Genomic DNA, 16,462 nt, shown 5'->3' with positions numbered 1-16,462 from the left:
AATGGGATCTAATCACACACACATAAAACTGTGAGATTAGGACCTAAAGGAGTAGCTGGATGAAGATGGGCAGGCTGATATTTATCATACGCCTTCCAAAATATCAATCTCTGCCAACCTTGTAGAAAATGGATATAAGGTACCATACATGGTATATTATACTCCCATTTGCCTGTGAATTCTGATCAATCTTCATTTTATAGCTTTGGCTTCCAACTCATGGATCAAAACTACTTCCATATGCTGTATAATCCACCTGCGTCTTTTTCCATAGCTTCTACAGATATTAAAATTCAGTTTCTTGGCTTTTCCCTTTCTTTCAGATTAAAGGTTTTATAAAGGAGGTCACTTAAGTTGAAAAAGGATCTGAACTGCTTTATGTTAGAATTTTAAACACGAACACAGGATTTTACTAAAAGGTGCTAGAGGTTTTTAGCATGGGCCAGTGAGGTAAATACTTCGACGCTCATAGGGATTCTATGAGCATCAGAGTATTTATCTCACCAGCCTGCGTTAAAACCTTCTTACGCCATTTAATAAAAGGAGTGGCACTTCTTTTTTTAATAACCATAACAATAACTAGGCAAGCCCGTGAGTATTGGAGGTTTTCAAGAACACCATTGTTTTTTATTTACACATCTGTGTTATTATAATGCAGTCTCACTTTGTAGATTAGATGAACAGCTAATGTCGTGACGTTACTGCTTTTGATGTCACAGGATATTTAAACTGAGGCTGAGCTGCCTTTGCGGCCATCTTTGCCACCGGTTGAGCATTAAGTTTGATGCCAATTTGCGGTGAGTTACTTTTGTACTATGTCTGTTGTGAAAGTGGTACAATGCTTACTTTGATTTTTTTTCAATTTCTTTTAGAAGATCACGTCTTACCCTCCTGCCCCCCTGACGCAGCTTTGAGTGAAACGCTGGTTACCATCGTCGGAGGAGGAAGGCAAAAGGGACGCTGCACACAGCTCTGCATAAGCAGCTCAGCACAGCTTTGCAAAGATAAGTAACTGTAGCTATAAGACGATTGAAATTGTGTCTGCTGAGCTGTGCAATAGATTTAAACTAAAGCCTGTATCAATCACTTCAATTTAAAACTTAAACATTTAACAACGCTGTTCAAGGAGGTTTTTTACAAGACAATGAGGTGCTTACCCTATCTAGTCTCTCAGCAAGATTTCATCTGTCTGAAGACAGGGTTCTGAGGCCTTTTCCTCCTTGTATTAGCATTTGCAGCTGGAGTACTTTATTAGACGACATTCATTAAAGTAAATAGTCGGGTTCCCAGGGCTTTGTGCTGGGACCACTGCTTTTGTAACATATTTATCAATGATCTAGAGATGGGAATATCTAATGAGATACTTAAATTTGTTGATGACACAAAGTTGTTCAAACTTGTTAAATCACAAGAGGTTGTGAAAAATTGCAAGAGGACATTGTGAGACTAGAAGACTGCCATATGACATTTAATGTGAGCAAGTACAAAGTGATGCATGTGAGAAAGAGGAACCCGAACTATAGCTATGTGATGCTAGGTTCTGTGTTAGGAGTCACTGCCCAGTTCAATGTGCGGTGTCTGCTAAGAAAGCAAATAGAATGTAGGAATTATCAGGAAAGGAATGGAAAACAAAGATGAAAATGTTATAATGCCCTTTTATCACTCTATGGTATGGCCGCACCTCGAATACTGTGTGCAGTTCTGGTCACCATATCTCAAAAAAGATATAGCGGAATTAGAAAAGGTACAGAGCATGGCGACAAAAATGATAAAAGGGATGGGACAACTTCCCTATGAGGAAATGCTAAAGTGGCTAGGGCTCGTCAGCTTGGAGAAGAGACAGCTTAGGGGTGATATGAGAGAAGTCTATAAAATGAGTGGAAAGAGTAGATGTGAATCGCTAGTTTACTCTTTCCAAAAATCCCAGGACTTGGGGACATGCGATAAAGCTATTAAGTAGTATTTAAAACAAACCGGAGAAAATATTTCTTCACACGTGTAATTAAACTCTGAAATTCATTGCTGGAGAATGTAGTGAAATCAGTTAGCTTAGCGGGGTTTAAAAAAGGTTTGGATAATTGCCTAAAAGAGAAGTCCATAGGCTATTATTTGAGATGGCTTGGGGTAAATCCACTGCTTATTCCTAAGATAAGCAGCATAAAATCTACTACTTGGGATCTAGCTAGGTACTTGGGACCTGGGTTGGCCACTGTTGGAAACAGGATACTGGGCTTGATGGACCTTCGACCTATCCCAGTATGGAAATTCTTATGTTCTATGTAAACCACTTTGAGTGTAGTTGTAAAGCTACAAATAGGTGGTATATAAATCCCAATCCCTTTTCTCTCAGACCATCCCTACTTCTTTCTCAGTCTTCCCATGCTGTAATGTCTTCTTCCTCCTCTCATCATCTTGTTTTTCTCACTTCTTTCTCCCAATGCAGTTTGACTTTTGTTTTTGGGGTAGAATGCTTAGTGCCCACTCTCCTTGTACCTACTCTATGCCCCCATTCTTATTTCTCTGCTCTCTACTTTTTCCTGACCTGACTTGCCTCCCTATTTCCTCCCCCTATTAGGTTTCCTCTTACTCTACCCTTCATCAGTTCCACATCCAGATAGGTCCTATGAACTGCTCCACCATCTGCATGTACGGAAGCTCAGCAGTCAGTTGCTCTACAGCCCTCAGGGCCACATGTGCATGTGGTGCTTTCTGCTCTTAGACTGAAAATCCCAAAGATCACATGCTAAGCAAGGTATCAGTGGACCCAAAGGCATGCATTCATATCAACCCATTATGTGAAAGCCCACCTGCTAAGGCTCTAGCCGTCACAGACTAAGTGGTTGGCTTGGGGAACTGAGTTAGAACTGATTAGAGTCTTCTGCAAAAATAGAAATTGGCATCTTATTTGGTGATAACAGCTTTGGCACAATTCCCCCTCCTTTATTAGAGGTGATTCCAGCACAACATCCCTCTTACTCTCTCCTTTTACTAAACATTCCTTCTTTTTCTGTCCAGCACCATTATCCCCCACATTTCCCCCTTTCCCTGGCTCACATGATATAGAAGGATATGGAGGTGGCACATCACTACAGCAGCATCCTGCTCCTATACTGCCCACCTACCCCTTGGAACAACTCCTCCGAACTCGTCCTTGAGACTATAACAAACGCCTTCCTCAAGTTCCAAAGATTATTGATCATCGGAGACATCAATCTCCACCTAGACGACATCACCAGCAAGGATACGATTGAACTTATTAGCTTCCTCACCTCCCTTGGCCTCACCCCCCCTGCACCATCCCCAACCCACGAAAAGGGGCACACACTAGACCTCATTAGCTTCCTCGACCTTACCACTCACAAGACGTCAATTGACGACACTCGCTGGGAACATGTCCCCTGGTCTGACCACTTCCTAGGGGCTTTCTGTCTTCCCATCTTTATGTCGCACCTTGGGGCTCCACCCCGTACTTCCAACCCCATTACCTTCCGCAAAAAAATCACAAGCGACCTGTTCTGGTCTAAATTTCTCAATCTATTCTCCTCTGCCCCTAAGCCTGCAGATTCAGGTACTAATTGGCATAACTGGGTCGCTCTCTCCAAATCCACCTATCTTTCCCTCGCCCCCCTTTCCACTAAATCCATCTCCTATCCCCGCAAGGCCCCTTGGTTCCTCCCATATCACAGAGAGCTAAAACAGAAATGTCGAGCTCTGGAGCGCATATGGAAAAAAATCAAAATGTCCTATAGACAGACAGTCCTGGAGAGTCAATATCAAGCTGTACAATACAGCACTAAAAAAAGCAAGAAAGAACTTCTATGGTGACAAAATATCTCCAGGTCCAATAATCAAAGCAGTACTCTATTCAACATCTGGTGCTCCCTAACCTCCAAAAGAGACCCCACCTTGCTCCCCTCCTCTCCCTCAGCCGATGTTCTAGCAAAATTCTTCAACGATAAGGTTTCTTCCTTGAGATGCTCTTTCCTTTCTTCAGTCTCTTACAACTCCCTAGTGCCCACCGATTCCACTCCCACCCTAATGGTCTCCAACCCTATCCCAGCTGACAGATCCTGGACCACCTTTGAGCGCGTATCTGAATCTCTGGTCCTCAATCTCTGCCTCAAACTGAAATCCTGTAATTGCTCCTTGGACCCATTCCCCTCCTACCTATACGAGAACATTCCCGCTAAGGCTATTTCTTCTATCACCATTCTCATAAACTCCGCCCTTCAGTCGGGCCATTTCTCCCCAGAAATGGGTCATATCGCCTTGACCCCACTACTGAAAAAATCTGACCTAGACCCTTCCATACCATCCAGCTATCGCCCAATTACAAATATCCCTCTCCTAACCAAGATGCTAGAGTCCATCATTTCTTCCCAACTCTCATCATACTTAGAGAGATTCTCTATTCTTTTACCCATCAATATGGCTTTCGTCCTAACTTCAGCACCGAATCCCTACTGTCTTCCCTGATTTCAAGGGTTCAACAACTTCACTCTTGAAACAAGTTCGCCGTCCTCCTACAATTTGACCTTTCCGCTGCTTTCGACGTTGTTCACCATGATATTCTTGTTTACCAACTCTCTGAGATAGGTATCAACTCCACAGTTCTAGGTTGGTTCTCTAAATTCCTCCGCTCTCGTTCTTACATTGTTAACATGAATGGCACCTCATCCTTCCCCTGGAAACCGAATTGTGGAGTCCCACAAGGCTCTCCACTATCCCCTATCCTTTTCAACATCTATATGTCCTCCCTAAAACTCCTCCACCTATCCCCCCTTGAAACAATTTACACTTCTGCAGACGACATCCTCGTCCTTCTCGAGACCGATTCGAACCTCACCGACCTGTCTAAGAACATATCCTCTTGTACAGGGGTGCCCAACGCGTCAATCGCGATCGACCAGTAGCTCAGGAAGGCAACTCGAGTCGATCGCGGAGCCCATCCCGGGCTCCGTGATAGACTCGTGTTGCCGTCCTGATCTACGGGCCGATCAGCCTTCCTCTCCAGTGTTCTCCCTAGGGCCTTTTAGCTGGGCGCTCCGCCCAGCTGTCATCTGCCGCTGCTGAACATTAAAAAAAAACCCCAAAAAACCGGCTTGGAGATTTCAGCCCGCAGCGAACTTATGCTCCGGGCTCTAACGTGTGCGTGCCGGCTTCTCTTATCTTCCCTCCGAAACCGGAAGTTATATCCGGGGGGGGGGGGGGGGAGAAGGGAAGCCGGCACGCACATGTTGAGAGCCCTGAAGCAAGCGTTCGCTACGGGCTAATGCGGGAGACAGGTTAGTGAAGGCATTATGTTCTTCTTCCTGCCGGGTCCTGCCTACTTTCTGTTTCCGCGAAGGCAGGACCCGGCAGCATTTCCCCCAATAGGTTGATCACGATCTTGGGCTGATCAGCCTTCCTCTTCCCGACGGCAGAATTGACGTCAGGGAGAGGAATGCTGGTTGGCCGAAGCAGGGAGAGCTTGGGGCCTGTTATTGGTGGTGTTTGGGTCCTGGTCCCCGATGGTAATGGCAGTGGCAGTGGCTTGGGGGAGGGCAGGGAGAAAGAAAGAAAAAGGGCAGGCAGGGATACAGAAGGAAAGAAGAGAAACAGAAAAAAAAATGAAAGGGAGGCAGAGAGAAAGAAAGGGCAGGGAAGAGGAAGGAAAAGTTGGGGGAAGGAATGAGGTCTGGAGGAGAGGAAGCATACAGGCTAAAAGAAGGGAAGAAAGATTGTATGCACAGTCAGAAGAAGAAAGTGCAACCAGAGACTCATGAAATCACCAGACAAGGTAGGGAAAATGATTTTATTTTAAATTTAGTGATCAAAATGTGTCTGAATTTATATCTGCTGTCTATATTTTACACTAAGGTCCCCTTTTACTAAACCGCAATAGAGGTTTTTAGCGCAGGGAGCCTATGAGTGTCGAGAGCAGCGCTGGGCATTCAGCGCAGCTCCCTGCGCTAAAAACTGCTATCGTGGTTTAGTAAAAAGGGAGGGGGTATATTTGTCTATTTTTGTATGGTTGTTACTGAGGTGATAGTGCATAGAGTCATCCGCTTTGACCTCTTTGAAAAACCCTGGAATAGGAATGATAATTAACATTTTCTATGCGTACAGTGTGCTTTGTGTTTTTTTTTAATTTTATTGTTGGTAGATCATTTTGACTTGGTCATTTAAAAAGTAGCTCGCAAGCCCAAAAAGTGTGGGCACCCCTGCTCTTGTATAATGAACCTACAATCCTGGGCCCACACTGTGCAAATGAAATTGAATGAGTCCAAAACAAGACTTCTTGGCTCGGTCCAAACTAGATCACCTACCCACCTCCATCCCACTACCAAATCTCTCCCCTGAAGAAGCCCTTTTTCTGGGAATGTCATCGCTCCTCCAAAAACTTACTTGCTCCACTCCATCACAGATGCTGAAACCGTGGATTGAAGACAATGTTTTGATTTTATTTTTCATTTTCTTTCCAGTTTATGAATTATTTTAATCTCATTCATTGTTTTGCCACTTGTTTTGTTTTATTTTTATCATTTAAATTTCCCCAGAATTCTATTGTTCAACGGTTCCTCCCTTCTGTATCTATTCTTATCTCTCCTCTCTTCAACCTTCCAAAGTCCTTTAGATCAATGTAGTCTTGTCAGAATGTTTATTTTCTTATCTTTTCCTCTATCTCTATTTTTCACTTCTTTATTATTATCCAGGTACTTTAGTTAGATTGTGAGCCTTCGGGACAGTAAGGGAATTTCTAAGTACCTATCTTACTTATAATTTTAATGCACCCTAAAGTATATTTTCTGTAAACCGCTTAGAACCTAACGGATTAGCAGTATATAAGAAATAAATTACATTACATTACCCTCTGGCTCCTCTCTGCAGCTTGAGTTCTCGAGCAAGGTCTTGGGCATCATCATTGATTCCACATTGTCCTTTAATGACCACCTCCAATCCTTGGTAAAAAAATGCTTTTTCAGCCTTCACATGCTGAGGAAAGTTAGATCCTGCTTCCATCAAAAACATTTTACCCTCCTTGTCCAATCCATCATCCTCTCCAGATTGGACTATTGCAACTCTATCTACTTAAGCCTACTAAGAAAAACCTCCACAGACTCCAACGGATTCAGAATGCTGCGGCCCAAGCTCATCTTCGCTAAAAGTAAATTTGACCATGTCTCCCCGCTCCTGGCCAAGCTCCACTGGCTTCCAATAATCGCCAGGGTCCACTATAAATGCGCCTGTTTAACTTTCAAAATCCTATATGGTATCCTCCCTCCCTTTATCCTCTTTCTTGGAATTCCTCAAACCCTAATACCACCAGATCCTCCCACAAATTAAAATTATCCTTCCCCTCGCTAAAAGGCATTTCCCACGCAGGAAAGCTAGGGACCTCCCTCCACTTCAAAATCACTGAGCTCTGGAACAACCTTACCTCCCTCTTCGGAACTTGAGCTCTCTCCAAGTTTTCCGCAAACATCTGAAAACCTGGCTTTTCTCAAAAAATGTAAGTCCTCCCTTCAACTTAGGAATCAAGAAAACTCTCATATCTTGGCATCCCCAATTCCTCTAATTTTCTTCACACTTCTACCTCTAACCCTCTGTTGCAGTTCCTTCCTATTTCTCCTACTGTAAACCGCGTCGAGCTCTACGAACGTGGAGATGATGCAGTATACAAACCTAAGGATTAGATTAGTATCCCCTCATCATGGTGCCCTGCACAGCCACACAAGTCATAGACTAAAAATTAGCCTGTAGCATAACTGTGATACAAGTAAGAATGGAAAGCCAGGGCTTAGTAGCTGTGCTAAGAGAAAAACCAAACCAAGAACCCCTTACCCATTCCAAACTCCTTCCATCTCTACTGCAACCATTCCCCTGTTGCTGCCAATTCTGCCATGCTATTTCTTTGGGACCATACAGGATAATAAGCCCACTTAGTCAAACACCAGTGTCTCCCATAAGATGTAACAAGGGAATGACTAGTTTTTGTGAAAAAACGGTGATGGAGTTACTCTTTATTCTCCTTTCAATGTGAGATTCAGTCATAAGTCTCTGCATTTCAGAGCTGCCAAAGAGATGCTATTATAAACATACTAGTGTTTAAGCCCGTTACACTAACGGGTGCTAGAGTAGATGTCTGTATGTCTGGTTTGTTTGTTTTTAATTTGTCTCTCTCTCTCCCTCCCTGGACGCTGTCTGTCTGTCATTCTTTGTGTCTGTCTCCCTGGCCCCCTGCTTGCCAAAGCAGCCCCCTTTCCCTCTCCCCCTGTTGTGCAATGCTTGCCTGCTTCATGGCCCCCCTTCTGTTCCTCCCTCCCGATTGCTGTCTGTCCCCAGCACACCCCTCCCCCCAAAGCAGCCTCCTTTCCTGCCTGCTCCATAGCCCTTCTTTTTTCGCTTCTCCTCCCGTTCTTACCCTCCCTCCATCCATCCATGGTTGCTGCTGCCGCTCCTGTTCAAAGTGGCCTGCTTAGGTTCGCAGCTGGCTGTAGCGAACCTCGCAGGCCGCTCTCCATATGGTAGCATGTTCCCTCTGATGCGATCAAACAGGAGCGGCAGCAGTTGGTGCGGGAGGGGGGGAGTCGTGGACTTGTTCCCTACCGGACACTGCCACCGTCAGCACTGCTCCGCACCGCCTTCATCCTGCCCTCTGGTGCGCCAAGCCGGCGCATATGCTTAAGCTGCCGGCCACGGACGGACATAGCACTTGTCAACTACCCACAGCCTTTTAAGTGCGCATGCGCGCTTAAGAGGATTATTATTATAGATTTTTTCAGACTATGGCATCAAATACTAATATAATCACCTTGCACCATGTCCTTCTAGTAAAGTGCATTAATTCTGGTGACTATAGAGTTGGAGGAGAAGGGCAAAATTTGGCTATTGCTCAGCTGGTACAGAAATCATTACTAAAAACAAACAATTTTCCAACCTTTGTATCTGTGGTTTAAATTCAATCCTCTGTCTCTGTTTGATCTTGGTTTTCTCTCTGCCTTCAAGTTCCTTCTTTTAAGGATTCTCTTCCGGTCTTCCTTCCATGTCATTTCTCTTTTTCTTTCAACTCGCTTTCTTCTAGTCTTACTCCTTCCTCCACTTCTCACTTTTTTTTCACCTAAATGTTTTTCTACCATGACCCCCCTTTCCCTCAGTCTCTCTTTTCCCAGTGCCACACAACTGCATCTCTTTCAGCTCCTCTTCTGTCTGCAGCATGTGTCTTCTGCCTGCTCTTCTCGCCCCAGATATCTCCTTCTGCCAGCAACTTTCTCCCACACAGCCCATGCTCTCCCTGAATTCTTCTCACCCTCACAGCCTGTTACTACTCCTCCCCCACAGCTCCATTATTAGTCACGGTCTCCACTGTTGTCTCTCCTAACCAGTGACTCCTTTCCTTGCCCACTTTATTCCTCCCTCACTACCTCTCTTAAGCTTCACCTCTTATCTGAATGTCTGTTCCTTTTGTCAGTGACAATCTGCTGCACTGGCCTTCTCCATTGGCAGTTACTAGGCTACAGCAACTCCCTCCCCTGTATTCTACTGGACAGGCTGCAGAAGGCTAGAGCAGTAACTAGAAGCACTTCCTGCATTTCTTGCAGCTCTGCATCTTCTTGTAAACTGCCCCGAGCTCATGTATCCTGTTGTAAATCGCTCTGTACTTCTGTATCCTGCTGTAATCATTGGTTGCTTGTTGCAAACATCTCGTATTCTCATTGCATGTATCTTCTTGCAAACCGCTCTGAACTTATGTATCTTTTTCTAAACATATGTTTCTTGTTGTAATCACCGCATACTCTCATTGCATGAATCTTGCTATAAACCGCTTTGAACTTATGGTATAGCAGTATATAAGAAATAAAATTATTATTCTTCTTCATTTATTTTTTTCATCAAAATGGGACATCTATTAATTTTTAGTTCCGCTCCAATCCTGCCCTAGCCCTGCCCCCAATCCCGCCCCAGCTCTGCCCCCAATTTCTTCCATTCATTTTTCATGTACACACAATATCTTATTAATTCATAATGGTAACCATAAAATTTTAAAAAAATACAAAACACACTGTACGCAGAGAAAATGTTAATTGTCGTTTATATTCAGGGGTTTTCGAAGAATGTCAAGGCAGATGACTTTAAAATATACAATGTCTCCTCAGAAACTATAAAAAATAGACAAATATAGTGCAAAATATAGACAGCAGATATAATTCTCAAACGGACACATTTTGATCACTACCCTTTATTGTCTGGTGATTTCATGAGTCTCTGGTTGCACTTCCTTCTGACTGTGCATCCAATATTTTATTTCTTTCTTATCCAACATTTCTTTCACAATCCAGCCCCATCCCCTTTGGGTCCAGGTCTCTCTCTCTTTTTCCTCTGTTACCCTCCCCAGATCCAGTGTCAGTTCTTTGTACCTTTGTTCCAGGTCTCCCTCCTCTGTTATGATCTTGCATCTCTCTGTTCTTCCTCAAGGTCTCTCCCCCTCTGTTTGCACCTCCCATAGGCTTGCATCTGCCTCCTATCTTTCCCCTTTGGTCCAGGCTTTTCTCTCTCTAGTCTTTCTTCTACTTATAACCCCCCCTTTTTCTCTCCTTCCTTTGTCCCCTTCACTGCCTTCTAGCCTTTGTCCTACCCCCCTCCCCTGAAGCCAGCCAGCCTGCCTCCATTCCTGCCGCACCAAAGCCAGCTTTCCTGTCTGCCTCCCTCCCTCCAGCACCGAAGCCTGGTCTACCGCTGATTCTTCTGCTTACAACCCCTCCTCCCGGTCCACTGCCGCCACTGCAACTGCAGGAAAGGAAGGTCCAGGCGATGGCCCACAAGCCTTTCTCCAACGTCAATTCTGATGTCGAAGAGAAGGTCCGGGCCAGCCAATCGCTGTCTGGCTGGCTCAGAACTTCCTCTCCGATATCAGAATTGACGTCGGGGAGAAGGCTTGTGGGGCGGCGCCTGGACCTTCCTTTCCTGCAGTTGCGGCAGCAGGTGGGGAAGTAGGGAGAGAGCCTAGGCTCTACGATCGCCTGTCCCCATGCACAGCTTCGGGACGCTGTCTCTGAAAACGGGACATTTTGGCATCCCAAAGCTGTGCGTGGGGACAACGGGACAGGGGATCTAAAAATGGGACAGGGGATCTAAAAATGAGACATATGGTCACATTAAACATGTAGCTTGCTGCTACAGCTATCTACACTTAACAGGGAAAAATATTGGGGGTGCTCAGGCACCCATAAAGCTGGTGGTGCCTATGCATTCCACAGATTATTAATAAAATAATAATATGGTAAATAGTATAAGAATATCCTCACTAGTTGTAAACAACTTAAAATTGCTAAAATTTATAATCTTGCAGATTCAGTATTTTCCTTTGACTAGAAGAGATTTCTTATTCTCTCAAAATAACTGGGGGAATAGCTCTTACCTGCTAGGTACTTGATTGTATCCAGTTTATGTGATTCTAGCATGGTTCTCAGTCCTGCCACTTCTGTATCTATTTTTCTGTTGGTTTGCGTCAGGCCTCGATCTTGCTGTGCGTGCTGAAAACACAGTGTTACAATATTAAAATGTTAGACTGGCATTCTTAAGTCACTTTTTCTCTGTTGATGTGTTAAAAGAAAGTGAAATTGCTTGTACACCAGGAAATGAAGCTACACTGGACCTTTGTTTTTCAATCATGACTAGGAGAGCTTTGCAGCTGCCTTAAACATGTGCAGCAGCCCCTTTGCTAAGCACTTGTTAGGTTCCTATCTTAAACTTCACACTAAATTAAATGTTGATGATTTTTTTTTTGGGGGGGGGGGAAGAAAAATGTGATACTCTATTTTGCTTTTGTTCATGGAATGCTCCCACTTTTCTTTTTAGTGCCATTGACTTGTGCTAGTGAGTTGATCTAAAAAGAAAATCGGTTTTCTGCTAGCCATGATAAGGTCCTCCAGCATCATTCCCATGGTTGTTTTCAACATGTCCAGCCATCTTTTGCTCCAATTACAGGTAAGCAATTTCATTTTTTTCATGGACAAGGCAGGATAATGGATACACATTTCAGTGACTCCAAGCTGAGGGCTATACTGTAATGTAACTTGGCTAGTCAGACAAAATGATTTTAGTATGGGCTGTCCAAAAACTGTTTCCCCAAGGACATACTGAGTCCAAACGACTAGTGAAGTTATGGACATACTGTATGATCATGCATCTGCTTTTATTTTAAAGTCAGCTCTTGATAGTGTTGAGGTTTGAGTAGTTGCACATAAATTAAGAATCAATACAGATAAGACCAAACTTCTTTGCTTGGGCCCACAAGAAGAACATAAGAATTGCCACTGCTGGGTCAGACCAGTGGTCCATCGTGCCCAGCAGTCCACTCACACGGCGGCCCTTAGGTCAAAGACCAGTGCCCTAACTGAGACTAGCCTTGTTAGGAATAATCTGCTATCAAGTTTTGATAATAGATCTGATAATTTTGATACTTATTTTAGTATTTATATACCACTTATTACCTAAGTTAGGCCTGCACAACTCAAAAAGATCCAGGGCTGAAACGAAGTCGGAAAATGTAGTGAGGGCCGCAGGTAGTGGCCACTGCTCGAGGCACCCCGAAGTGTGCGGACGTTGCTATGATGACATCACGCGCATTTGTGACATCCATTGATATCCGAACAGGCGCAGAGGCCTTCCAGACGCCAGTAGGGGGTGCCAGCAGGGAAGAAGGCAGGAGAGGAGAGCCACAGACCTCCCAAGCTCCATCCTAAGCCCACCCAAGCTCTGCCCCAGATCCTGCTCCCTTTACTAATTGCAATGCAATTTTTTCCTTCCATTTTTCATATACACACAGCAGATATAAATTCTCAAAACTGACACATTTTGATCATTAAATTGAAAATAAAATAATTTTTCCTACCTTTGTTGTATGGTGATTTAATTAGTTTCTTGTTGGACTTCCTTCTGACTGTGCATCCAACATTTTTCACAATCTAGCCCCATCCTCTTTGGGTCCAGCCAGGTCTCTTATCTCTTTTCCCTCTGCTTACCCTCCCCAGATCCAGTGTCAGTTCTCCTTTGTACCTACCACCACCGTTGTTCCAGGTCTTCCTCTCTCTCCCTCCTGTTATGATCTTCCATCTCTCTGTTCTTCCTCAGGGTCTACCCCCCCACCCGTCTCTTCTGTCTCCACCTCTCATAGTCCAGCATCTGCCTCCTGTCTTTTCCCTTTGGTCCAGGCCTCTCTGTCTTTCTTCTGCTTACAACCCCCCCCCCCTCCCCAGCATTTGTTCTTTCTTCCAAGTCTTTCTCTGCTTCTCTCTCTCTTGCCTTCCTCCCTGGTCCAGAATCTTTCCACCTCTCTACAGTCTCTTTCCTCTATACACCCCCAAGTTCAACATTTGCTCCCCTCTCTTCTACCTCCCCTTTGCTTCAGGTTTCTCCCTCTCTCTATCTTGCTTCTGCCAACATTTTGAGTCCTCCCACCTTTGATCCAGGTCTGTCTCTCTCATTCTGTCTTCCCCTCCCCCAAGGCCTGGCATCTCTCTCTCCTCAGTTCAGGGTGTTTCCCCTCTCTACCCCCTTCTAGTCCAGCATCTTCCCTGCCTTCCCCCTCCCTTTTGGTTCAAATCTGCTTTCCTGCCCCTCCTCAAGGTCCTTTTCTGTCTGTATAGTACCCCTCTAATTATACCCTTCAATCCCCTTTTCCTTCAGGAACTCGTCCAATCCCTTTTTGAAACTCAAAATCGTACTCTGCTCTAACACCTCCTCTGGAAGCGCATTCCAGGTATCCACCACCCTCTGAGTGAAGAAGAACTTCCTAGCATTTGTTCTGAATCCGTCTCCCTTCAATTTTTTTGAATACCCTCTTGTTCTTACTGCTCCCGCCAGTCTGAAGAATCTGTCCCTCTCTACCTTCTCTATACCCTTCATGATCTTGTAAAGTTTCTATCAGGTCCCCTCTAAGTCTCCGCTTTTCCAGAGAAAAGAGCCCCAGCTTCTCCAGCTTTTCAACATATGAAAGGTTTTCCATGCCCCTTTATCATTCTTGTTGCTCTTCTCTGGACCCCTCTCGAGTATCGCCTTTATCCTTCTTAAGGTACGGCGGCCAGTACTGAACGCAAGTATTCCAGATGCGGGCGCACCATCGCCCGATATAGCGGCAGGATAACTTCTTTGGTTCTGGCAGTGATTCCCTTTTTGATAATACCCAACATTCTGTTTGCCTTTTTTGAGGCCGCTGCGCATTGTGCCTCCGGCTTCATTGTTTTGCCCACCACCCCCAAGTCCTTTTCTAGGTTGCTTACCCCCAATACCATCCCTCCCATCGTGTAGTTGTACATCGAGTTTCCTTTCCCTTTGTGCAAGACTTTGCACTTCTCTACATTGAAGCTCATTTGCCATTTATTTGCCCATTCACTCAGTTTGTTCAGGTCCCCTTTGTAGTTCTTTTCCATTCCTCAACCAGTTCTAACCCTACTGCAGAATTTTGTGTCTGTGAATTTATAACTTTGCACTTCGTCCCTACTTCCAGGTCATTTATGAATATATTGAACAGCAGTGGTCCTAGCACTGACCCCTGCGGGACACCACTCGTGACTCCTTTCCAGTCAGAGTAGTGTCCCTTTACTCATACCCTCTGTTTCCTGTCCGCCAGCCAATTTCTGATCCATCTGTGCACATCCCCTTCCACCCCGTGGTTCCACAGTTTCCTTAGTAGGCGCTTGTGGGGTACCTTGTCGAAGGCTTTTTGGAAGTCCAGATATATGATGTCTATGGGGTCACCTTTGTCCAGTTGTTGTTTATCCCCTCAAAGAAGTGAAGTATGTTCGTTTGGCAAGATCTTCCTTTATAGAAACCGTGCTGGCTGGTTCTCAACAGATTATTTCTTTCTATATGCTCATTGATGCTGTCCTTGATTAATGATTCGGCCATCTTCCCCGGAACTGATGTTAAGCTCACCGGTCTGTAGTTCCCTGGGTCGCCTCTGGATCCCTTTTTGAAGATAGGTGTAACATTCGCTATCCTCCAGTCCTCCGGGATTACCCCTATTTTCAAGGATAGGTTGCAAATCTGCTGTAGTAACTCCACTATTTCGTCTCTGAGCTCTTTCAGTATTCTCTGGTGGATTCCGTCTGTTTCCTGAGATTTGTCAGTTTTTAATCTATCTATCTATTTGAGTACGTCTTCGAGGCTCACCTCCATTGACAATAATTTTTCCTTTTGATCCCCCTTGAAGATTTTTTCCGGTTTCGGCACGTTGGATGTGTCCTCTTTTGGTGAAAGACCGACGAGAAGAACGTGTTTAATCTGTCTGCCACCTCCTTTCCCCACTTCTTTCCTGTCTCCCTCATCCAGGGGTCCCACCTCCTCCCTCGCCGGTTGTGTTTCCTTTTACATATCGAAAGAATGATTTAAAATTCCGTGCCTCCTTGGCAAGTCTCTCTTCATACTCTTTTCTCACTGTTCTGACTACACGGTGACATTCTTTTTTCCGTGCCTCCTTGGCAAGTCTCTCTTCATACTCTTTTCTCACTGTTCTGACTACACGGTGACATTCTTTTTTTATGTTTCCTGTGCTCTTTCCAATTTTCCTCGGTTTTATCCTTTTTCCACTTCCTGAATGATTTTTTCTTGTCTCCTATCACCTTCTTAACTTCATTGGTTATCCATGCCGGGTCTTTTGCTTGATTCTTTTTGCACCCTTTTCTAAATCTGGGTATAATACAGGTTTTGCGCCTCGTTTTACCGTGTCCTTGAATAAGGTCCAGGCTTGCTCCACCATCTGTGTTTTCCTGGAGCTGTTCCTGAGTTTTCTCTTTACCATTAGTCTCATGGCGTCATAGTTCTCTTTCTTGAAGTTAAACGTTGTTGCAATGGTTCTCTTCCCCTTTTGCATTCCTATTTCCATTTTGGAATTGGATCATGTTGTGATCACTGTTTCCTAATGGTCCTAACTACTTCCACCTCTTGGGGCAGGTCCCTTTTCAGCCCGCTGAGGATTAAATCCAGTATAGCTGTCCTCTCGTTGGTTTCCTTGACAAGCTGTTCCAAGAAGCAGTCCTGTACAACCTCCAGGAACTCTGTTTCCTTTGAACACTTTGAAGCTCCATGGCTCCAGTCTATCCCGGGGTAATTGAAATCTCCCATAACTATAGTGTTTGCGTTTTTACATTCTCACCTCAATTCGGCTCTCAGTTCTTCATCCTTTGCTTCTGTTTGTCCAGGTGGGCGGTAGTACAGTCCCATCTTTATCTTGGTTCCCTTTCTTCCTCGTATTTTAACCTATATCGATTCCAGTTGGTCATTTGTCGCTGCTGCATCCACTCCGGTCAAGTGAATGGTATCCTTTATGTAAAGTGCTACTCCTCCTCCTTTCTGATGTGTCCTGTCTCTTCGGTAGAGCTTGTACCCTGGCAGTACTATGTCCCATTTGTTTTCTTCGTTCCACATCTTTGGCCATGATTTCTAGTTTGCCCATTTTGTTCCTCAGGCTTCTTGCGTTAGT

General features: G+C 44.6%; 1 protein-coding gene across 2 annotated transcripts in view; it reads right to left on the bottom strand.

Moving 5' to 3' along the window:
• The window catches only part of MCUR1 (mitochondrial calcium uniporter regulator 1), a 119,885-nt gene that overhangs the window by 10,709 nt on the left and 92,714 nt on the right, over positions 1-16,462 (bottom strand). For both annotated transcript variants that reach the window (XM_033934624.1, XM_033934626.1), the window contains exon 8: positions 11,399-11,513. In XM_033934624.1, the coding sequence (XP_033790515.1) occupies positions 11,399-11,513 (115 nt within the window). The remainder of the gene's footprint in view (positions 1-11,398; positions 11,514-16,462) is intronic.

The sequence above is a fragment of the Geotrypetes seraphini genome, chromosome 2, assembly GCF_902459505.1.
Source record: "Geotrypetes seraphini chromosome 2, aGeoSer1.1, whole genome shotgun sequence".
Lineage (NCBI taxonomy): Eukaryota > Metazoa > Chordata > Amphibia > Gymnophiona > Dermophiidae > Geotrypetes > Geotrypetes seraphini.
This window is presented reverse-complemented; position numbering and strand designations above follow the sequence as displayed.